A 25,359-nucleotide genomic window follows, 5' to 3' on the forward strand; every position below is an offset into this window, starting at 1 on the left:
AAATCTCAAACATGCATGCATGGCCTTCACTCCCCCCCCCCTCTCCTCCCACCAAAGCCCTCTTGCCGTTTGGATGCAGGCACAGACTGTGGGAGATGTGCAGTAGTGCTTTGACCCTGAGATCAGGGGCATTGCAGGGAGGGAGAATGTTTTTTCTGTTTATGCACAGGTGTTTGAGAGTCTGTCATCTTTAAATTAGATGAGTTTATATGTATGTATGTAATGTATGTAATGTATGTAATGTATGTAATGTATGTAATGTATGTATGTATGTATGTATGTATGTATGTATGTATGTATGTATGTATGTATGTATGTATGTATGTATGTATGTATGTATGTATGTATGTATGTATGTATGTGTAATGTCCATTTGAAATAATCTACCTCTGCATGAATGCGCAAGCATGCACGTTTATGTGTGTACATGTACAACGTGTGCGTGGGGGTGCACATGTTTTATGTATGAATTCTGTGTCTGTTTATGTGGGAGTTGGATTTGTGCTCCTCTCTCCCACTCCTGTCATGTGGAGCAGTGTGCTCAATTCTAATCTGAGTCAGAGATTGTCTGCACAAAATGCGTGATGGGAGGAGAGAAAGTGAGAGAACAGCGTTTGGAGAGCGGGGGAGAGGGAAAACGTCTTCCCACCCTGTTACGTGCACCGATCCATCTTCAGCACATGCTATTTTTCTCTGTTTGCCGTGGAGGTTGGCCGCACTGTATTAGAGTTTGACAGAGGAGCAGGGAGATTATCAGTGGCCATCTCTCTCTGTTACCGCTGTGTGGATCCAAGAGCCTGTCACAATGGGTCTTCCCTCTCGTCTAGAACATGAATGAACCAATGAAACACAGTGGCAACCTGCCCGAGAGCTAGGCAGCCATATTGGATGAGTCAAACATGATGAGTTCTCTCACATTCAAATCTACGCTGGCCTCTTACTATGAGACTTTAACATGTAAGCTATACATGAAACAAACAAGGAATGTGTCCTCTCTATGCTATTTGTTTATATGGTCTCATCTGCCATACTGCACTTTATAGCTAGCTCTGTAGCACCCTGCTGTTCCTTTGCAGGTATGGAGTGGAAAGGATGTGCTATTTTGCTGTGGTCACACACAGAGCTCCAGGGGAATAATGATAGGGAAGATGATTGAGACCCACGTCCCCTCACCTCTCTTCCTCACTCACTGACTTCTCTTTCACTTATTCTCTCTCTTTCTCATGCACTCTCCTCCCTTTCCTCTGGTTCTCTCTCTTTTGCATCCCATTTGTTTCTCCTCTGCCACCCACGTTCACACTCTCTCGCTTTCTCTCTTTCCTCTCTCATTGCTTTGCCTGTCTTTTCGGACTTTCATACTTTCTTTTATCATTCTGTTTGCTTCCTCTGCTCATCTTTTGCCGCTCTTCCACTCTCTCTCGCTCCTTCTCTCTCTGGGCTCAGTCTCACTGCAGCCACTCAATGTGGCATCTCCCAGGCAACTGTGGGAAACCAGTACTGCAAAGAGGTGGACGATGCGTGGACTCACTCACTGCAGCATGCAAAGACTAGAGACACTCACACACATTAGCACACAAACTAGCACACGCATACAAGCACGCATGCGCGCGCACACACACACACACACACACACACACACTAGCATGCACAGTCGAACACACACACCACACAAGCACACATATTTAAATTTCAACCGCACATGAACACTGACACATATATTACATTCATTGGAAGAGCATAATTACCATATGTAGGGGATACTTTAGGCAGTGAGTGGATCAGAAGCCTCTATTACAATCAAGCATGATACACAGACCCTAGAAATAGAATCACATACAATTGGTTCTGTAGTTATTCATTATATCCAATGTCACACAGTATTTGTCTGTCTTTCCTGTTCAAATATCAGGGGTTCAGTTAGAATAGCTAGGAGGAAGAGACCGGTCTGAACAGGTCTTAATCTAGTAGTGATCGAACAGCAATTGCCAACACCTCCATGCATTCTACGCTTTATGAATTCAAAGCAGGTATTTCCATTCCACTGCCCCCGCCCTCTCCAACGTGTGCCTAATTCTGTCAGGCACAGCCACACACACACACACACACACACACACCCTCAGAGGTCTGTCCGTTTATGACTGTCTCAGTCTGGGATCGAGCATGGGGGCAGTTTGATTAGCACGGCTAGTGAGTGCTCTCTTAATGATGCACTCTGGGTAATGGAATTTGGGGCGTCCCTTTTTGCAGCTTCTAGTAATTTTCATATAAATCTTTTTTTTTTTTTTTACATATCCTGAAGAGACATGTCTACAGGCCTCCTCATACCCCTAGTGTGTGTGTGTGTGGTGTCTTGTTGATGGTCAGTGTGTTAATACCTCTCCGTAAAATACAACCCTCTTTACCCCATATGTCTGACCCTGTGAGGTTAAGTATCCACTAGCCTGCTTATCCCCATAACACCAGCAGTAAACTAGGGAAAGTATATTCTGTCACATTCGCATGTCACAGGAACAATCCCTCCACACTCCGTCTACCGCTTGTCCAGAATAACAACTTCCCCTAACCAGAGAGGAAATAGGCCTACACTTTCCAATTTCAGCCGCCTCGTTTGTTGTCATTTGAAATAATAACACAGCACGAGTCATTGAAATCTCATCTGATTTAGTGGGATTGGGGCGATTTTAACCGCGGTCCAGCCGGTCCGCGACTCCTAGTCAGGGTTTATAAATAGAGGCCACCACATTGCCTCCCCTCTGGCGTGTAGAGCTATAGACTGCAGACCGAATTGGAGCACAGAGAACCAGGTGGCGGTTTCACTGAGACAGGATTTATCTTACCCCAGTAGCAGAAGCCCCCGCGCTGCGCCAGGGCCAGGGATTTAACAACAGACAAAGGTGACGTTAAGGGATTTCAGACACCCGTTTTTATCTCTCTCTGACACAATAATAAAATTTGAGCTTTTGGGGCATGACCGGTTAAACAAGTACAGTGGAGCTACAGCTGCAACGGCTGTAGCAGCACAGCCATGCATAATTAACATGCTTTTCTCTCTCTCCCCCCTCTCTCCTGCTCTCTCTTCCTCTCCCTCTCCCAATATACCCTCTTCGTAATCCCTTTCTCGCTCTCTTTTCCTGCCTGTTCTCTGCTTTCTGCCATTCTCTATCCTTTCTCTCTCTCCTCTTTCTCACTCTGTCTCCTTCCCCACCTCTCTCTTGTTTCCACAGAAACCCTCCTGGATGACTTCATGTTGACACACCCCATCTTCCTGGCTTCGGACAGGTTCCAGCAGGTTCTACTCCAGCAGTATCCTTTACCTTCCCTTTCCTTCCTGGCCTAGCCTGGCCTGGGAGCCCCAATGTGTACACACACACACACACACACACACACACACACACACAACTGCGCAACCTTCCCAGACATCTCCAGGAAGAATTGGGATGCAGGAAGACTCGGTCCAAGCACTCCCATCCGCCGTGCAAGGCGAGGGTGGCCCACTTCTGGTTTCCTGTCCGAGGGCTCGTTAGCGCCAAGATAATACTGTTTTGTTCAACGCCCCTACTTCGCTAGGCTAATATAAACAATGGCACTGAACTAGCCTTGACACCTATTTGGACATGGACAACATGTCTTTGTGCTTTAGAAAGGGCTCTCTTTGTCTTTTTGAAGCAAAATGTTAAGTAGCCTAGCATATGATGTCCGCTATGTTATAAGCAAGGGCTGTTTTTCATGGAACATGCACACAATTGATCTAAAAGCTCTTGCAAATTAGCCGATTAAAATTCATATTCTTTATGAATATTGATATTTTCTACAGTATCAAAGCCATATTAGGCTACTCAGTCAGGCCGACGCTCAATTTGAGTAAGATTATCCAGTGCTGTTGCTCGTAACTTGGCAGGAGCACTCGACCAAAGGCTTATGAACTGAAAACTCCTTCGTAATAACAACTCCACTGGCTCCCGTCTGCACCAAGCCAAGGAACAGTGTTTCTGTTTTGGCACCACCACAGGGGGTTCAGTAAAGTTGAGCAGCATTCCCCGACACAGAGCTGGGATTTGGGTCGCAGTAGTAGTGCATTCATTGGCAATGAGCCACACTGCTACTTAACGTCTGCCTAGTGGCTAACTCTGTTTTCCATATTATTACACTACAGTGGACCAATAGATATTATATGAGGCTTCTGCCTATCTACAATTAAACATATTTAGAGCAATGATATTATCCTGCCCATCTCTGGCTTTAGAATCTTACTTTTTCCCCCATTATGATGGCTTGCTTTTCCCCCGTTTATGATAGCTTGCTGTTTTGAGGGTGTATGTACTGTAAGTGAAGACATTCATCTTTAGTGATGAGACAGTATGTATTCCACCAGATATTATGTGTGCATTTGTGAGTCTGTCGGTGCATGTCTGTGTGTAAGGGATAGTGTCTATGTTTGTTAGTGTGGATGGACACTACACCCTCTTTTCTCCCAGAACCCCCGTTCAGTGTGTCTGACCTACATTCCATTACTGAAGACCCTGGCTGTTTGTGTGTGTTTAGAGGCCTGTGCGGCCCTCGAGACGCCCATTGTCGTCTCGACGGAGACTGGAAACACAAAGGTCTGCTGGGAAAGACCGTCCGCATGCCTCGCTGCCCTTAATGCAGCTTGTATGGGCCCTAGTGGGATGCCCCAGTGTGTGTGTGGGGGGGGTGTTCTTGCAAATTATCAATGATCCAGCCTGTTCTCCACCGTACCTCTTAACCCTCTCCCCTCTCCTCCTCCCTCCTGCTGTCTTTCTCTCCCATCCTTTCTTTTTCTCCCCTCCCTCAGTCTCTCCATCCACACCTCTCTCTGTCTCTCCATCCACACCTCTCCCTCAGTCTCTCCATCCACACCTCTCTCTGTCTCTCCATCCACACCTCTCCCTCAGTCTCTCCATCCACACCTCTCTCTGTCTCTCCATCCACACCTCTCCCTCAGTCTCTCCATCCACACCTCTCACTCAGTCTCTCCATCCACACCTCTCCCTCAGTCTCTCCATCCACACCTCTCCCTCAGTCTCTCCATCCACACCTCTCCCTCAGTCTCTCCATCCACACCTCTCCCTCAGTCTCTCCATCCACACCTCTCCCTCAGTCTCTCCATCCACACCTCTCCCTCAGTCTCTCCATCCACACCTCTCCCTCAGTCTCTCCATCCACACCTCTCCCTCAGTCTCTCCATCCACACCTCTCCCTCAGTCTCTCCATCCACACCTCTCCCTCAGTCTCTCCATCCACACCTCTCTCTCTGTCTCTCCATCCACACCTCTCTCTCTGTCTCTCCATCCACACCTCTCCCTCAGTCTCTCCATCCACACCTCTCCCTCAGTCTCTCCATCCACACCTCTCCCTCAGTCTCTCCATCCACACCTCTCCCTCAGTCTCTCCATCCACACCTCTCCCTCAGTCTCTCCATCCACACCTCTCCCTCAGTCTCTCCATCCACACCTCTCCCTCAGTCTCTCCATCCACACATCTCCCTCAGTCTCTCCATCCACACCTCTCCCTCAGTCTCTCCATCCACACCTCTCCCTCAGTCTCTCCATCCACACCTCTCTCTGTCTCTCCATCCACACCTCTCCCTCAGTCTCTCCATCCACACCTCTCCCTCAGTCTCTCGCTGGCCCTAATCCAACCTAATCAGATATTTTGTTGTGGAAACACGTTTGGCTTCCTTCTGGAAATGAAAACAAAAGCTACCTCCCCTTCCATTAGGAACACAGAGAATTCCTCCCTTTACTTCACTCTCCCTGAGTAACTCATCCCAGACCCTTCACACACACTCAAAAGACACACACACACACACTACACTACACTACACTACACTACACTACACTACACTCGTAGTGGCTGAGCGGTCAAAGCCCAGAACCCTGGCTATGTTGAAGAGCTCTGGAGGGACTCCAAGCCATTGTGGAGGCTGGGACCAAACTCCCACACCAGCAATAGAACACAACCCAATAGAACAGAACAGAGAGAACAAAGATAATGTAGTGCAATATAAACCCAGCAGCTGGCCTTAGGGTTAGGTTGCTGTTGCTGGGAGAAGCAGGCGAACAGGGGATCATAGATATAGAATGACTAGATCTGGAATGTCATCCAAGGCATTGGTATATACTGTTCAGTGTGTGAGTTTGTAGGTCACAGGCCTGTGGGGGACTTGGATTGTGGTCTTAAATATTGGAGGGTGTCAGGGATAGTCCCTTAAATTTAGCCATGGAGTCAGGTGGGTAGTCCCTTTTATATTTAGAATAGGATGTCAGGTTTCCCGTGTGTGCATGCGTGCGCACGTATGACTACTATTTAGTGGTGAGTCCAACATAGACGCGTTATGGTATACCTCAAGTCACAGAATCAAAATATCCCAATATCACACTCATTCTGGTGGAAAGACTGTGCTGCACTGTGCAGAGCTCTTCAAACTCTTTACTGCTCTATTTGCTAAGATGCTCTCCTCTCCTCCTGCTGTGCTGTGGCTGGGAGCTGGAGGGGAAGAGGAGAGAGTGTGGGCGATGGATGGGTGTGTCTGTGAGAGCCTTCACCACACAGCTCTCTGCTCTGGCTAAGCTGTAATTACTAGTTGCTTGTTTGACTCTCTGAACACTGTACTGAAATACTGTGTTTTTCCATATGCGTGTCAGGTGACCATGGCTCTACAGCTGTGAGTTTCTACAGGGTGTTTTCGAGCGTCTGCATGTGTTTGTGTGAGTGGTATCTTAATGTGTGCCTTCTGTCAGTGTGGTGTGTGCGTGAAGGTATTTGCAACCGATGTTGTGCAACTATGATGGAATTACAAAGAGTGTGGTAGTATGACGTAAATAATTTTGTTATGTGTGTGTGTGTGTGTGTAGTAAACAAGTAGTATAAAATAGCTTTCTCCAAATGATTTCTCCATATCTTCCATGGTCTCTCCAACTTCAATATCAATATCCTAATGACAGTCATTAGTAGATATTCTCTCTCTGTCTCTGTGGCGTTTCTCCTTGACTCTGGGTTCAGATTTGGTGTTGAGGGGAAGGCAGGGGAGGGCTGGCCCAGCTGGGACGGGGCAGAGAGGAAGCAGGCTGTGCTGAGTGTTGCCTTCCGCTACCTGGACACATACAGAGAACTGCTGCAGGAAGAGGGCGAGAGGTCCAACAGCTTCCCCAAGGTACTGGTCCAGCACACACACGGAACACACACATTCACATGCGTGCACACATACACACAGAAACACCACACCACACACTTGCGCACACGCACACACAACAGTCATCCTGAAGGACAATGGCGTGAGATCTAACTACTCGTCAGTGTTAAACACACAATTTACAAGCACACACACACACACACACCTGCTCTTCCATCCAAGCAGCCTGGCACCAAGGCAGTGTGCTGTGGTGTTCTCTCTGGGTGGGAGCTGTGTGTGGAGTGTTGATTCTGGCAGCAGCCTGTTGGGGCCCCTAGGTTGTCATGGCGACGGAACTGACTCAGCTGAACACACCTTGAGAAATGAGGCTTTTGGCCGCCTCCACCTTTCCTTCTATATTCACATTAATAACACATCACTGTCGGTTTCTTTCACACAGACCCCTTGGCCTCTACCACTGCTCTGTTCTGTCTCCACTGTCGTCTACCTATCTCTCTGTAGGGTTCTGTCTCGCTTTCTTTCTCACTCTCGATCTCTCCTTTCTCTCAGAATACTCTGTCAGCACATCTTGTGACAAACTGCAACTGCCCACGCAGTGCTGGTAGACACAAATGAACACACACAGACCGAGGCACAAAGTGCACTCCCTCTCTGAAAGTCATTTCTCTCCTCTGCTTCAGGAGCTATATCTGTGTGCAGTCCAAGAACTCAGTCAGTTCCCTGAGCTCGTGGAAGACGTGCTAAAGCTTCAGCGCTGGACCGAGATCCTCCAATGCCCGTAAGTCACATATCCACCCCAGCCAGATACACACGCAAGCACGCATGCACGTATATATATACACACACACACATACACACACACACACACCGAGCCCACAGCCTCGTCTTTTGACACCAGCCTGCTAGGGACAGCTTATCTGGTATTCCGGGGCTGTGAAAGGCATTGCAGCTGGATGTTGCTGTGTCGCTCCTCTTGGTTTAGTCAAAGCATTTATTGCACAAGTTTAATAATCACTGTTAATTAGCGTAATATGTTGTTTTAATGGCCTTGGTTTCTCCTATAGCCTACTAGCTAACACTGGCTTCTCTTGCACTGTAACTATTGTGGTGCCTTCCCCTATAAATAGGACTAGGAGTTTACCCTGACCTTGTAAGAAAGAACTCTGGCCCTTATTAATTACAAACAACTTACTTACAGGCGACGGTACATACAGACCTTTGGATCCATCCCACCGTAGCACACAAGTCATCACACCCAATTACAAACTAGCTGGCTTTGAAAGGATGCATAGACTGACAGACTGTCTACTGTGTTTTCCTAAGCAGCTCAGAGGAGGACAAGGAGATTCGGAAGAAGCAGGTCCGTCCTCTTTTCCGCCACTTCCGCCGCATCGATGCCTGTCTGCAGCCCAGAGAGGCCTTCCGGGGCTCAGATGAGAGTGAGTGAGACAGGATGTGATGCAAAACGCATCATACTGTGACACTTTCTGTATTTTGAAAGTTCTATATCTTGAAAACGTCATTGCTCACTTGCAAAACATTTTGGGACTGTATCAAAAGTGGACTAATGAACAAAATACAGAAAGATTGGTTTTGGGTGGTATTTTCCTTTTAAGGTCTTCAGATGCAGGCCAACAGATGGTAACAGATATATATGAGGATATGGGACAGATTTTGTACACACTAGAGCCATGTGGGTGAAGTTAAAAAGGCTGTGTGTGTTCAGTCTTTTGCAGGGTGTACACACCAGACCACTCGTACGTGACGATCCGCAGCCGTCTGTCGTGCCGCGTGGGGGAGATCCTGGCGCTAGTCAGGGAGAAGCTGCTGTACAGCGAAGACCAGCCAACCCAACCTGGCAACCTGCTGCTGGTGGCTGTCACCTCCGCCGGGGGTAGGACCACACAGAGATACACACCGATACTGTATACATTAAACCTATGATTACTTCTCGCTATGCCTACTTTTGATTTGAGTTCCATCTGCAGAAAAAAAAAACACAGCAACAACTAAAACACCCAATCAGAAAATGCAAGCTTTGACATGATTGTTTGAACAGCGATGCTTCCATCCACAAATGAGGTTTAGATTTAAATCTACAAATGACTACCCACCACTGCTTGGAGCTAAGCTGCCAAACTGACTTATTGAGATGAAAACAGTTTGTTGATGTTCTGGTGTGTCTCTTGTGTGCTTTTTGTTATGTGTTGCTGGTATCTCTACTTAATCCATTGCGTGTGTGCTGATGTGTGGGCTCATCTATGTTTCTGTGTTCTCAGAGAAGGCCGCTTTCCGGCCTAGCGACGAGGCGGTCTTCACCACCCTGGGAGTAAACACTCACCTGTTTGCCTGCGAGCCCTCCGAGCTGGAAAGCTTGGTGAGTCCTAGAGCACGAGTCACCACTAAACAATGGAGAGGATCGAAAACCCCTGGCTGGGAGCCATTTTGGATAGTACTAAACAACTTTGTTTACATTTGATTCATTATTGTTCTCATAAAGTTACCAATAGAAGAAAAAAAGAAGATAAGGAGATGAAACAATGAAGGGCGCTTTAGTCCAAAGCTTCTCTGGTAAGACTCCTTAAATTTTTTTGTTTCTCTTTAGCTTCCCTTACCTGAGGAGATCCACTGGTCGCCCGGTGACAGTAAACTCCATGACATGAGTGCTGAGGAGGTAGCCACTCAGCTTGTGGTGTTCGACTGGGAGCTCTTCAGCTGCGTGCACGAGGTCAGTGATTGGTGGAGCTTATAGTATGGGCGGAGCCTCTGCCAAATAATTGCAAAAAAAGTTTTCTCAATGATAAGAAGGACTTATGCTGTGTGTGGTCTACCTACATTTTAGATACTATATACTTATTGTACGTTTCTTCGTTCGTATGTCCAGGTGGAGTTTGTGTGCTATGTGTTCCACGGTGAGCAGGCTCGCTGGCGCCCCCTCAACCTTGAACTGGTACTGCAGCGATGCAGCGAGGTGCAGCATTGGGTCGCCACCGAGATCCTGCAGTGCCAGTCGCTGCCCAAGAGGGTACAGCTCCTCCGCAAGTTCATCAAGATCGCAGCTCTGTGAGTTCTGGGTGTCTGTCAGTCCTATTGAATCGTATTACAACTAGGTGTGCTATATTGATGATATGTGTTTAATGGTGTGTTAGGCCACAATAATAGTTTAGAATAAGTAGTGTTATTATTTCCCTAACAGTGTGGTTTATGGTGGTTAGTTTATGGTGAAGTGTGTTATTGTCTTATCTAACGTGTGTGTATGTGCTCCAGGTGTAAGCAGCAGCAGGACCTGCTGTCCTTCCTAGCTGTTGTTCTGGGGCTGGACAACCCTGCAGTCAGCCGCCTTCGCCTCACCTGGGAGGTAAGACACAAACACATACACACCAGTGGAGGCTGCTAAGGGGAGGACGGCTCATAATAATGGCTGTAACGGAGCAAATGGAATGGCATCAGACGCATGGAAACCATGTGTTTGATGTATTTGATACCATTCCACTGATTCTGCTCCAACCATTATCATGAGCCCGTCCTCCCCAATTAAGGTGCCACCAACCTCCTGTGGCTCAGTTGGTAGAGCATGGCGCTTGCAACGCCAGGGTTGTGGGTTCGATTCCCACGGGGGGCCAGTATGAAAAATTTATGCACTCACTAACTGTAAGTCGCTCTGGATAATAGCGTCTGCTAAATGATTAAAATGTAAAAATGTACACACCCCTCCATGCACACACAGTCAACATGCACATAAGTCTGACACGTCAGCAAAGACACTGGCGTAGGGATTTGTTTATAACTCTGGGGACTATTTGTCTGTGGTTTGTGGCAGGGCCTCCCTGGGAAGTTCAGGAAGCAGTTCCAGCAGTTTGAGAGCATTGCGGTGAGTGGTTGTTCGGGGTCTCCAAGAGGACAGTTAAGGAGGTCCCTATAATATGGGCTTACTGTATATCAGGGTTGGGCTCAGTTCCATTTCAGTCAGTCAAGAATTATAAAAGAGGTCTTTTGACCTCAAAAAGTAAATTACCCCAATCAGGATGTGGCTATGGGTTCATTTATAAGGCACATTTAGTGAAGGGTGAGTGAGTGAACATGTTGTTGTTTTTCAGGATCCATCCAGGAACCACAAGTCGTACAGAGACCTGATGGGCAGCCTCAGACCCCCTCTCATCCCCTTCACACCACTGCTGCTCAAAGGTGAGACACAGACATGCACACACATACACTATACACACAGCAATTAAATACACGCAAACACATTAGTTCTCTCTCTACGCTACTCAAATGCATATGTTCATCACCACAAAGATAAATACAAAACACACACACACTAAAAAACACACCCCATTCACACAGGCTGCCATTGGCTCAAACTACAGACTAAATAAGTGACGCCGGGCCGCTACTCAAGGCCTCTCTCTGGCCATGGACACACACACAAACCACAGCTGAGGAAACGCTACACTGTGTTTGTGTGTGGTGCTGAAAACAGGGGCACAAACCACTACAACACCCCTCAAACACACACACACTCACTTTACCCCACAGATGTTGTCCAGATGTGAGCTCATAACATCTCTCTCAGACACACACAAGCATGATGCTGTGTAGTGTGATTAGAAGGCAGCCTTTGAGCCCCGCCTTGCTAATTAACACCCATAGTTACTCTCTCCATCCCCCTCAACCCTAGCCTGGGTACCAGTCTCGTTAGCAAACATGCCACTCCTTGTCATTTGGAATGGCAGTGGAATGTTAGCTGAAGAGAATAGTACTCAGGCTACCTCAACCCTGCACACACACACAGAGCTCAGTGTGGAGTCTCCCTGCTGGGCATCATGCAGACACACACACACACTGCACAGCATGCTGTCTCCCTGCTGGGCAACACAGCTATGCAACGATCATACTCGTTTCATGTTAGATGTAGCCGATGCTGGAGTCTACATGTAACATATTTATACATCCTCTTGAGGAATGAATAAAGACTGTTGTACATTCACAGTCATCCACTTACATATACAGACATACAAAGACATCAGCATATTCACACACACATACACACATGCAACATGAACACACACTTGAGACACACACATCGGCATTGAGGCACTTCATAACCTACCGCTCCAACTTAACAACAGAAGTCCCTCATTATCGAAGAAAAGCCATTTTCTCACTCCTCTCTTTCATTTCCTTTCTCTCCCACTCTCACACCCTTTTAACTCCGCATGGGACCGTGTCTATCAACATAACCAGATGGCATTCATTTCTATGCTTTGAGAACACACACCTCCACAGGTGGTCAGCTCCATAATGAGCTCTACCCCCTTCCTCCTTCCACCCTGACCTCCCTCCCTTTTTTCTCCATTCCTCCCTCTTTCAAATCTAATAATTTCAAGGCAAGGGAATTCTCATATTTCTTTAGATTAACAAAGAATTGGATCTGTCCAGAAATTGGATCAACCAAATATCACTACCATTATTCTATAGGCTAGCTGTATTCATCACTGTGATAATAGATTGGTTACACACTGTACACTACAGGTCAAACGTTTTAGAACACCTACTCCATTCAAGGGTTTTTCTTTATTTTTACTATTTTTTACATTGTAGAATAATAGTGAAGACATCAAAACTATGAAATAACACATGGAATCATGTAGTAACCAAAAAAAGTGTTAAACAAATCAAAATATATTTTATATTTGAGATTCTTCAAATCGCCACCCTTTGCCTTGATGACAGCTTTGCACACTCTTGGCATTCTCTCAACCAGCTTCATGAGGTAGTCACCTGGAATGCATTTCAATTAACAGGTGTGCCTTCTTAAAAGTTAATTTGTGGAATTTATTTCCTTCTTAATGCGTTTGAGTTAATCAGTTGTGTTGTGACAAGGTAGGGTGGTATACAGAAGACAGCCCAATTTGGCAAGAACAGGTCAAATAAGCAAAAAGAAACGACAGTCCATCATTACTTTAAGACATGAAAGTCAGTCAATATGGAACATTTCAAAAGTTTCTTTAAGTGCAGTCACAAAAACCATCAAGCGCTATGATGAAACTGGCTCTCATGAGGACCGCCACAGGAATGGAAGACCCAGAGTTACCTCTGCTGCAGAGGATGAGTTCATTAGAGAGTTACCAGCCTCAGAATTTGCAGCCCAAATAAATACTTAACAGAGTTCAAGTAACAGACACATCACAACATCAACTGTTCAGAGGAGAATGTGTGAATCAGGCCTTCATGGTCGAATTGCTGCAAAAAAAACACTACTAAAGGACACCAATAATAAGAAGAGACTTGCTTGGGCCAAGAAACACGAGCAATGGACATTAGCCCGGTGGAAATCTGTCCTTTGGTCTGGAGTCCAAATTTGAGATTTTTGGTTCCAACCGCCGTGTCTTTTGTGAGACGCGGTGTGGGTGAACGGATGATCTCCGCATGTGTAGTTCCCACCGTAAAGTATGGAGGAGGAGGTGTTATGCTGTGGGGGTGCTTTGATGGTGACACTGTCTGTGATTTATTTAGAATTCAACGCACACTTAACCAGCATGGCTACCACAGCATTCTGCAGCGATACGCCATCCCATCTGGTTTGGGCTTAGTTGGACTATCATTTGTTTTTCAACAGGACAATGACCCAACACACCACCTGTGTAAGTGCTATTTTACCAAGAAGGAGAGTGATGGAGTGCTGCATCAGATGACCTGGCCTCCACAATCTCCCGACCTCAACCAAATTGAGATGGTTTGGGATGAGTTGGACACAGAGTGAAGGAAAAGCAGCCAACAAGTGCTCAGCATATGTGGGAACTCCTTCAAGACTGTTGGAAAAAGCATTCCAAGTGAAGCTGGTTGAGACAATGCCAAGAGTGTGCAAAGCTGTCATGAAGGCAAAGGGTGGCTACTTTGAAGAATCTCAAATATAAAGTATATTTTGATTTGTTTAACACTTTTTTGGTTACTACAAGTCTGCCTAGGTCAGCATCCCGGAGTCGCATCTTCACTGTTGACGTTGAGACTAGTGTTTTGCGGGTACTATTTAATGAAGCTGCCAGTTGATGACCTGTGAGGCGTCTGTTTCTCAAACTAGACACTCTAATGTATTTGTCCTCTTGCTCAGTTGTGCACCGGGGCCTCCCACTCCTCTTTCTATTCTGGTTAGAGCCAGTTTGCTCTGTTCTGTGACGGGAGTAGTACACAGCGTTGTACGAGATCTTCATTTTCTTGGCAATTTCTCGCATGGAATTGCCTTCATTTCTCAGAACAAGAATAGACTGAAGAGTTTCAGAAGAAAGTTATTTGTTTCTGGCCATTTTGATCCTGTAATCGAACCCACAATTGCTGATGCTCCAGATACTCAACTAGTCTCAAGAAGGCCAGTTTTATTGCTTCTTTAATCAACAACAGTTTTCAGCTGTGCTAACATAATTGCAAAAGGGTTTTCTAATGATCAATTAGCCTTTTAAAATGATAAACTTGGATTAGCAAACACAATGTGTCATTGGAACACAGGACTGATGGTTGCTGATAATGAGCCTCTTTACGCCTGTGTAGATATTCCATTAAAAATCTGCCGTTTCCAGCTACAATAGCCATTTACAACATTAACAATGTCTACACTGTATTTCTGATCAATTTGATGTTATTTTAATGGACATAAAAAATAGCTTTTCTTTTGAAAACAAGGACATTACTAAGTGACCCCAAACTTTTGAATGGTAGTGTATACTTGCATTATTCTACACCATATAATACTGTGTGTGAAATGTACTTGCTGTGTGGTATGTTAGACTTAGTGTGTGCTTGTCTCACTCTCTCTTGCTCTCTGTCCATTTCTCCTCCCCCTTGGGTGTAAAAGCTTCTCTTTGTCAAATCTCTTGTCAATGTCACTTAGACACCAAAAACATGTGTGGAATGTTTTATATCTGAAAGCTGTGTATACCCGGCTCTGATATAATGTCAAGCTAAGAATAACACCTGCTCCTAGTTCCCCATACAGGGCTGCCCCAAGCACTCAAGTCTCTCCCTTTCTAAGACAATTCAATCTAACATTGTAGTATTTTATGCAGTTGTTATCCCCAATGGTCAAATAGAATCACAGAATGGTTTGGGGTACTGTAATATAATAATGTGGCTCAGTTGGTAGAGCATGGTGCCAGGGTTGTGGGTTCGATTCCCACGGGGGACCAATTTTTTTTTACAGTATCCACTCACTACTGTAAGTCGCTTTGGATAAGAGCGTCTGCTAAATTACTAAAATGTTAATGAAAATAATAATATATGCCATTTAGCAGAGGCTTTTATCCAAAGCGACTTAGTCATGTGTGCGTACATTTTTTACGTTTGGGTGGTCCCGGGAATCAAATCCACTATCCTGGTGTTGCAGTTACTATGCTCTACCAACTGAGCTACAGACAACCATAAACTTAAACAAGACAAATGTACAGACAAACGTACAAGACAATGTACATACTGTAAAAACCAACTCCAATGGCTACCAGGTCGATTCCTTTCAAAGCTAGATGCTTCCACTTTTTCATAATGGAACCATAGAGAATGATAGAGGACTCATGTTTGTATCTGTTCCATTATAGCGTCTGTGAGTGCACAGGCAGCGCCATTCAGGCCATCTCCATTTTGTAGTAGTCAATTCTCTTCTTGTACTACTTCGATGAGTTGGTAAACAAACTGAAAGGGTCCATACTGCCACCTGGAGTGTGTTGTTTGAACAGGTATAAAGCCAAGGTTAGTGATTTACTGCCACCTGCAGTTATGGAATGTTTGTGCACTAGTATAATTAATTGGCTCATCCCTCTTGATGACCTGGATAGAATTATGTGATCCTACCTTAAAGGGATAGTTCATCCAAATTATGAAATAACACATTGGTTTCCTTACCCTGTAAGCAGTCTATGGACAAGGTACAGTAACCCATAGGAAGTCCCACCCAGTTGACTACAAAAGGGTGTAAGTCCTCAATGGCGCTGCCCATGCTAAAACAGGCTTTTGGGCACTAGAGTACTCTATCATTCTCTATGGATAAGACACACAACTGCTGGCTAGCAGGTTAAACACCATACTGCATAAGCATTGCTATATGTATTACTGAATGTTTCTTAATGGTGCAACAAATAGGATCTTTTTAAAATATCTGCATCAGAAAATGTCCATAATATATCTGCAGTAATAGTGGAATGATTGTGTTTTACAATATAACATACCCGCCAGTGTTGTGATTGGCTGTGATATTCGTCTATTGATTTATCCCGCAGGAGCGGCAACTGTTGTCAAAATGGGAAAGCTGATTTAGACTTTTTGGCTGTGTTATCTAGTGGAAACGAGGTCATGTTGAAATCACTCCGTCATGTCCTGGTTACTAATATTCTACACTGTTCGCTCAATTTCAGTTTGGGAAAACAAGCACTGAATACTGTAGGGAATCATTGTACCATCTAAATCGCTGTGAAATATATTTTCAATAACAAAAAATATAGTTTTTACAGCTGTTTGAAGCTGGTGGACCAAAAGTAAAAATAAAAGACTCAAGCTCAATGGGCTAAGGAGGAGATTTGTTTTGAATGCAGCCTATTGCTGTTGCAATTCACCTAGCTTCCAAATAGGGGAGAAATTCTGAGAAACACTAGTACAACCTCATCCTTCTCTGTCATATTTCACTCTGACCTGGGTGGCAAGGTGAAGCATTTTCAAAATGTTATGGATGTTATGTTATAGCAGGAGTGTATTACTGTGCATGACCTGACAGCTCCGTGAGGGCTTCCTGGTACCAGGCTCCCTGGTTCAGAATGATAGCCTTTGGCCGTTCGTCTCCGTGGTTAAATAACTAACTGTTCAAGCAGGCGTGTGTGTGTGTTGAAGAGTAAGGTGCATCTGACTTCTTTCTGTGTGTGGGTGGTGGTGGGGGAGTGAGGGAGGAAGATGCATATGTTTGCTGTGTGTGCGTGCGTACGAGATTGCATGCATGTGTGTGTGATAGAGAGTTGGTTAGCAAAGTGCATCTGCTGTGTGTGTTTAAATATGTGTGTCGGTTCGGAAGAGAAGGTGCGCCTGCTGTCCAGTGTACAGCACATCAAGCTCCTCTCACAGCATCTTAGTCCAGAGGTGAAAAAGGTCACATAAGCGTATCGCCTCACCTCCTCCCTCCCTCCACCACACACACGCAAACACATACACACACCCTCCCTCCCCAGGTCGAGCGCCATCGGCAGCATTCAGAACATTCCTCCTGACTGGGGTTTGGGTCTCGATTAAACATGCCCCCCCCTTCACCCAGCACCCGCAAATTCCAGTTCCTATTGAGGGATCACGGATTGTGACTCTTTGGTTTGTCTCTCTCTCGGTCCTACCTCTCCTCCGTCTGTGGGCTAAAGCACCGGTAGACAAGGGCAGCCGCTGGGGCGAGTGTCGACAAGCCATTACATAACTGTTCCCTGCCTTCACAGTGTGTTTACCTTTCTCTCTCTCTCTCTGTCTCTGTCTCTGTCTCTGTCTCTCTCTGTCTCTCTCTCTCTCTCTGTCTCTCTCTCTCTGTCTCTCTCTCTCTGTCTCTCTCTCTCTCTCTGTCTCTCTGTGTCTCTGTCTCTCTGTCTCTGTCTCTGTCTCTCTCTCTCTGTCTCTGTCTCCCTTGTTATCCTTCTCTCTCTCTCTTTCTTCTCCCTCTCTTTCTTCTCCCTCTCTTTCTTCTCCCTCTCTCAGACCTGACTTTCCTCCACGAGAGCTGCAAGTCGTTTCATGGGGAGCTGGTCAATTTTGAGAAGATGGTGAGTATACTTTCAGCCATTGACAGAATAGCCAAAGAAATACAAGTATTTTCTATTCGGCACAATCAGCGTGATTCCCTGGTCAACCAGTTACCATCCCTGAATTCCCTGAGTACTGTCTTACTACACATGTACTAAGGACACGTGTCTCCTCTCTCTTCCAGCATAAAGTGGCAGAGATGGTGAGGAGCATCAGACGGTACAGGAGCTCTCAACTAGGTAAGCATTCATGGCCACACCCCCCCTCCACAGGCACACCTGTCTGTGAAGAATAGTCTTGAAGGAGCAGAGCTCCACCCTGCCGTCTGTTTAGAACAGCACAGCCCTCAGGGCCGTTCAATCACACAACCGCCATTCACTACCACTACACACACACACACACACACACACACACACAGGCATGCTCAACACATAATGATATTACTGTCTGACAAACTGCCTTGCGTGCTAACCACTCCATTACGTTGAGGTAAACACTTTAACATTATCATTCATTACATAGCCTAGTGTTCATAAACACCCAATAACATTATATAAGCACACAGAGTACAGCTCAAAACACTGTGATATGGTTATCACACAACCTAGCATGTTAAATGTTCAATATCATTATTATCACATAGCATGACATGGTAAACACTCAATAATGTTGTTATTGCATAGTCTAGCATGCTTAACACTCAATATCACTATCATTGTTACATAACATATCTCACAGCCTGGTCCACAATTTTTAGAGCCAGCATCCCCAAGAGTCAGTGTAATTAATTTGTATCGTGCTAGTGCACTACTCAGAGACATTTCACAATCCGTGCCTTACACTCATTAGTTTGAGTAAAGCACGACACTGTCAGCCACACTAAGGCCATTGATGTTTCACACAAATCCTTCTAAGGCTGTTACACAATCAACACACACAAGAGAAGACTGACATAATATAAGACTACGCAAAGACACTCAATAACCCAGTAGAACATTGTCCATCACCACCCTCTTATTTCTGTATATTTATTGACAAGGGGCATAAAGACAAGTTTCACAGCACATCAGCAACTTGGCATACCTACATACAACACAACATATAGAGGTTTATACCAGCTGAAGATTCTTCACCGTACCGTATGTTCTTTTTAGTGCTACATTTGATATTGATTAAAGCATTGTTGGGTTTGAAGCTTACAAGAAAGGCATTTCACTGTACTTGTGTACATGACATTAAAACTTGAAACATGAGACCAGAGCCAAGCCTCACGGCTTCACATCATACCATGACCTTAAACATTGCATAATGTTGCCTAAGCCAGGGTTAATGTTTTTTTTGTTGTATTTCACTTTAGATCTAGTTACACAACTTCTGTCAATTAGATGACAAGTTTATTCACCTGGCTTCCAAGGCTTAAGCTCCTTTGTGATGTAAAGGACACAAACAAGACTTGACGGAACTGTGGTGTGTAGAACCTGAAGTTGAATAGCTTCTACATGAAAGCAGCAAAATGGGGTTTATTTTCACTCGGGGTTTCTCAAAATGGGTTTATTTTAACCCTGAAATATTCCATAGCCTTCATTCAGGATACTCAGACCAGTTACAGGAAGTACTGAAACCCTTTTTAGAGCTGTATTATATTGTACACAGTGCTATAATGAATCTGTGCTTAGATGCGTAAATCCTAGAGGGCTTAGTTATGGCAGTACATTGTCTGAGATTACCACTGTACCCTAATGGACTGTATGGAATGTATCACAAAGTACCTCGTTGGATGACCGCAGCGGTCTCTCTTTTGAATTACCCCCTCAACTCTATCCCTCTCTTTTTCATAATCTCCCCATCTCTCTTTTTTTTATCCCTCTCTCTCTCTATCTCTCTCTGTCCACCTGTGACTTTGCCAATGGTCATTTCATTCCATTAAGTATAGGTTACTTCTGCTTAGCGTGCTAGAGCACAGAGGGAGACATTTAACCCTGTGTTCTCCGACAGGTAGAGGCTACAGTCGGGCATAAACCACGTTCACAAACCCATTGAAAACCCCCCAAAGGGAATAGCTTCAAAATGGCCCTTTGGGCTCAGGAGTAAATGGCCATGTAATCCTATAGATTGCTGCTGCTGTGGTGATGGTGGCACAGAGGAGGATGACGACGCATCCAGGGAGGATTTGCTGCGCCCAGAATGGGAAAGGACAATTTGTGGCTATTGATAGCCTGCCTGACAAAAGGAGTGTTTTGCTGTTGGTTAGAACTGAATCAAACCAGTTTCTCTGCCTGCTGCATTGTGTGGGCTCGTCGTGAGCAGATGCTGCTGCGATCCTCTAGTTAGGTCAAGTGGAAATAGTGGGTTGTCTGCCGCCGCCCGGTGGTGAGGTTAGGACATTGCATGCAACAGCAGCTTCTCTGGGTGTTACACTACCATCTAGCGCAGGGATCATCAACTAGATTCAGCCGCGGGCCGATTTTTTTCTTTAGCGAATGGTAGGGGGGCCAGAACATAACTACAAATAATATGTTGACTGCAAATTGACCGCAAGAATCCCAAACAGATATGTTTGACTAAAACATAATCATTTAAAACGTGAATACGATCATGAGTGGGAATACTTGGGAATGGATTTCTTAAATTTAAATCACTTGGAGCTGATTTCCTGATGTTTTTACAGACTTATGTCCCCCCAGAAAAAAATATATTAAAAAATAATTATATATATATATATATATATATATATATATATATATATATATATATATATATATATATATATATATATATAGTACCAGTCAAAAGTTTGGACACACCTACTCATCCAAGGGTTTTTCTTTATGGCTATTATTTTCTACATTGTAGAATAATAGTAAAGACATCAAAACTATGAAATAACACATGTAATCATGTAGTAACCAAAAAAGTGTTAAAGAAATCAAAATATATTTTAGATTTTAGAGTCTTCAAAGTAGCCACCCTCTGCCTTGATGAAAGCTTTGCACACTCTTGGCATTCTCTCAACCCGCTTCACCTGGAATGTTTTTCCACAGTCTTGAAGGAGTTCCCACATATGCTGAGCACTTGTTGGCTGCTTTTCGTTCACTCTGCGGTCCAACTCATCCCAAACCATCTCAATTGGGTTGAGGTCGGGTGATTGTGGAGGCCAGGTCATCTGATACAGTACTCCATCACTCTCCTTCTTGGTCAAATAGCCCTTGCACAACCTGGAGGTGTGTTTTGGGTCATTGTCCTGTTGAAAAACAAATGATAGTCCCAGATGGGATGGCGTATCGCTGCAGAATGCTGTGGTAGCCATGCTGGTTAAGTGTGACTTGAATTCTAAATAAATCACGACAGTGTCACAAGCAAAGCACCCCCACACCTCCACCTACATGCTTCATGGTGGGAACCACACATACGGATATCATCCGTTCATCTACTCTGCGTCTCACAAAGACACGGCGGTTGGAACCAAAAATCTCAAATTTTGACTCTTCAGACCAAAGGACAGATTTCCACCAGTCTATTGCTTGTGTTTCTTGGCCCAAGCAAGTCTCTTCTTATTGGTGTCCTTTAGTAGTGGTTTCTTTGCAGCAATTCGACCATGAAGGCCTGATTCACGCAATCTCCTCTGAACAGTTGATGTTGCGATGTGTCTACTTGAACTCTGAATGTTAACTCTAATGAACTCATCCTCTGCAGCAGAGGTAACTCTGGGTCTTCCTTTCCTGTGGTGGTCCTCATGAGAGCCAGTTTCATCATAGCGCTTGATGGTTTTTGCGACTGAACTTGAAGAAACGTTCAAAGTTCTTGAAATTTCCTGGATTGACTGACCTTCATATCTTAAAGTAATGATGGACTGTGATTTCTCTTTGCATATTTGAGTTGTTCTTGCCATAATATGGACTTGGTCTTTTACCAAGTAGGGCTATCTTCTGTATACCACCCCTACCTTGTCGCAACACAACTGATTGGCTCAAACGCATTAAGAAGGAAAGAAATTCCACAAATTAACTTTTAACAAGGCACACCTGTTAATTGAAATGCATTCCAGGTGACTACCTCATGAAGCATGTTGAGAGAATGCCAAGAGTGTGCAAAGCTGGAATCAATGCAAAGGGTGGCTATTTAAAATATATTTTGAGTTGTTTAACACTTTTTTGGTTACTACATGATTCCATATGCATTATTTCATAGTTTTGACTTCTTCACTATTGTTCTACAATGTAGAAAATATTTTATATTTATTGGCCAGTCTGAGATATGGCTTTTTCTTTGCAACTCTGCCTAGAAGGTCAGCATCCCGGAGTCACCTCTTCACTGTTGACGTTGAGACTGGTGTTTTGTGGGTACTATTTAATGAAGCTGCCAGTTGAGGACCTGTGAGGCATCTTTCTCAAACTAGACACTCTAATGTATTTGTCCTCTTGCTCAGTTGTGCACCGGGGCCTCCCACTCCTCTTTCTATTCTGGTTAGAGCCAGTTTGCGCTGTTCTGTGAAGGGAGTAGTACACAGCGTTGTACGAGATCTTCAGTTTCTTACCAATTTCTCGCATGGAATAGCCTTCATTTCTCAGAACAAGAATAGACTAACAAGTTTCAGAAGAAAGTTAATTGTTTCTGGCCATTTTGAGCCTGTAATCGAACCCACAATTGCTGATGCTCCAGATACTCAACTAGTCTCAAAAAGGCCCGTTTTATTGCTTCTTTAATCAGCACAACAGTTTTCAGCTATGCTAACATAATTGCAAAAGGGTTTTCTAATAATCAATTAGTCTTTTTAAAATTATAAACTTGGATTAGCAAACACAACGTGCCATTGGAACACAGGACTGATGGTTGCTGATAATGGGCCTCTGTACCCCTATGTAGATATTCCATTAGAAACCAGCCGTTCACAGCTACAATAGCCATTTACAACATTAACAATGTCTACACTGTATTTCTGATCAATTTGATGTTATTTTAATGGACAAAAAAATTGATTTTCTTTCAAAAACAAGGACATTTCTAAGTGACCCCAAACTTTTGAACGGTAGTGTATATTTGACCCGCGGGCCGCCAGTTGGGGAACCCTGATCTATGGGGGTGAATATGATTACTGCACAAATGATTTAGTTGGGGGTATGTTTAACTAATGAACTGACCTCTCTCTCTCTCTCGTAGCTCTGGATGCGGAGCCTTCCCCCTCTCACCTCCAGACCAAGGCCTACGTTCGCCAGCTGCAGGTCATCGACAATCAGAACCTGCTCTTTGAAATGTCCTGCAAGCTGGAGCCCAAAGACATGTGAGAGAAAGCTTGCATGAGTGGGAGAGGGACGAGAAAGAGGGAGATCGCCCCCAGACCCACCATACCCCCCCCCCTTCTCCACTGCAACTCTGCCCTCTTCAATGCCCTCAACTCTGATTGGACGAATCAGCTAGCCATCTTTGTAACCTTGCCCCCCTCCCGGCCAGCTTGTCACAAGCCACCGCTGATTTTGTGTACAATACTCAGACTGCTGGAAACGGCTGAGAAAAATGACTGGAACTCTTTTCTTTGAAGCCTTGTTCGTGTGGTGTGACTTTGAGCGTGTTTATGTGTGAGGAGGGCAGGAGGTTTCAGGACTGACTTGAGTAGCAGATTGGACAGCCATTTTGTACAGAAGATGAGGATGGATGAATAGTAAACTTTTGTTTGATTTGTTTTTGTTTCTCCAACACCAAGTCATGCTTCTGCTTTCACGTCCAAGTGAAGCCTGTCCAGTTTGCACTGCCACCAAACCCGCTTCCCCAACTGAACCTTTCTGAACTTACCCAAACCAGGATGGTTAGCCCAAATGGGGAAAGGCCGGCTTTGCTATTGTCCCACCTTTTCTCTGTGAACTACTCAGACGTGAGACAATCTAACCCCGTGACCTCTAACCTAACTCTTGACCCCTCCCCTCTAGCCAACATGGGCACTTACCACCGACAGCCCTCAGCGAGTCAGTGACAGTTGGATAATATAAAATATACTCCTATACTAGTTTATACTAGTACTTCTGGGCTAAAATTAACCCGGAGTTTATACCTCTGAACAAAAGCTTCCACCGTGACACAAGAAGACGTTGTATTCCGGGTGATGGTGGAATGAAAAGTCTCTGAACCCCATGATGTGCTGCAGGCTTATTGGCTCCCCACATCAAAGAGCTCTCTCATTGGTTGAGTCAGTTGTTGATTGACAGCTCTTGATAATCCCACCCTTTGAGGGGTTCAGACTGAGGCCTCAGGTTCACCATCACAAGACAAACCCTTCTTTATGTACAGATGATGGCAGGCCAACATATTTGTATCAACAAAGCACTTTTGCCTGACCTCAGGGCACATTTCAATGAGGATAAATACAGCATGAGAATTGTTTGTGATTATATAAAATGTTCAGTTCAATATAATTTGTATTGCAATTTAACAAAGCCATTGTCGCAGAACTCTCAACAAAAGAACCAAGGCCCGTTTTATTCTATAGGCATGGTACCATCATCATGGCCACTTGTACTGCACCAGAGTTTCTAATATGCTGATTGATTGATTAATTAATGGAGTTGAACAACTGGACCCAGTGACGCTGACACCACTTGTTTGCCTGCGACTCTCTCAGGATCCCTGGGTCACGACCTTCGCGGAGGGCTGCCTGGCAATGCCTGTACGATAAAGCTGTAATGTAAATATTCTACGTGTAAATAGCTAAATAATATGGAGACTCTATTTTATGTAAGATGCAAGGAGATTCTTTTATTTGTTTTGTAAATCTGAGAACGGGTGTAAATGGAGACAGAAATTGAGTCTGCTACTGTAGTTGAGGTGAATTGATGAATTGTACAGCATATTTCTTCTGTTGTTTTTTGGTTTTCTTAAGCGAGACTGGGTGGGCTGGGGTGGGGGATCTTGACTCGCGTGGGGTTTTGTTTTTGTACAGAAGTCAGTGTTTACAGTCATCTCTCCTGAAACTCAGATGTGTCATTAGACGTGGCCCAAGGTTATATCCGACGAGTTGTATCAAACCCACCCTTAACCCCTAGGCAATGTGTAGATCTGGGAGAATTGGATAGGTGGTAATGTGGTAATACCTCCACCTTGCCCTGTGATGGGCTAGATGGAATATTCACTATATTGCTAACACCTATCACCTGTTTAGGAGGTAGGGGCTGAGGGTTTGGGAGTCGATCTGCTCCTTTTTACCATGGGGAGGCCCTTCACTCTGGCCTCAGTTACTACGCACCTAAATAAAGCCTCTTCTGATGACACCTGTGTGCTGTTGGTTTATTCTGTAATTTAACCTTGGTTACTGCCTCTTTTCTCAATTTTACACTTAAAACATACCGTATTGGCTCGCAGAGCCGCCACACATACATTTACATTACATTTACATTATTTAGCAGACGCTCTTATCCAGAGCGACTTACAGGAGCAATTAGGGTTAAGTGCCTTGCTCAAGGGCACATCGA

The 25,359-nt window shown here is 44.7% G+C and overlaps 1 protein-coding gene across 2 annotated transcripts in view; it reads left to right on the forward strand.

The window, feature by feature from the left end:
- Nucleotides 1-25,156, forward strand: part of LOC311143660 (rap guanine nucleotide exchange factor-like 1) — a 40,474-nt gene extending 15,318 nt beyond the window's left edge. The window contains exons 2-15 of one of the 2 annotated variants that reach the window (XM_084179530.1): nucleotides 3,225-3,303; nucleotides 7,024-7,174; nucleotides 7,834-7,931; nucleotides 8,480-8,592; nucleotides 8,880-9,047; nucleotides 9,433-9,530; nucleotides 9,759-9,881; nucleotides 10,038-10,216; nucleotides 10,421-10,511; nucleotides 10,974-11,024; nucleotides 11,251-11,338; nucleotides 17,858-17,922; nucleotides 18,087-18,141; nucleotides 23,060-25,156. In XM_084179530.1, coding sequence (XP_084035656.1) covers nucleotides 3,225-3,303; nucleotides 7,024-7,174; nucleotides 7,834-7,931; nucleotides 8,480-8,592; nucleotides 8,880-9,047; nucleotides 9,433-9,530; nucleotides 9,759-9,881; nucleotides 10,038-10,216; nucleotides 10,421-10,511; nucleotides 10,974-11,024; nucleotides 11,251-11,338; nucleotides 17,858-17,922; nucleotides 18,087-18,141; nucleotides 23,060-23,184 — 1,484 coding nt within the window. In that variant the 3' untranslated portion in view covers nucleotides 23,185-25,156. Of the gene's footprint in view, nucleotides 1-3,224; nucleotides 3,304-7,023; nucleotides 7,175-7,833; nucleotides 7,932-8,476; nucleotides 8,593-8,879; nucleotides 9,048-9,432; nucleotides 9,531-9,758; nucleotides 9,882-10,037; nucleotides 10,217-10,420; nucleotides 10,512-10,973; nucleotides 11,025-11,250; nucleotides 11,339-17,857; nucleotides 17,923-18,086; nucleotides 18,142-23,059 lie in introns of both variants that reach the window. The other variant, XM_084179529.1, reaches the window with a different exon arrangement.
- Nucleotides 25,157-25,359: the final 203 nt, after the last annotated feature.

This window comes from Coregonus lavaretus, assembly GCF_964263955.1.
Source record: "Coregonus lavaretus genome assembly, chromosome: 2".
In the NCBI taxonomy this organism is placed as follows: domain Eukaryota; kingdom Metazoa; phylum Chordata; class Actinopteri; order Salmoniformes; family Salmonidae; genus Coregonus; species Coregonus lavaretus.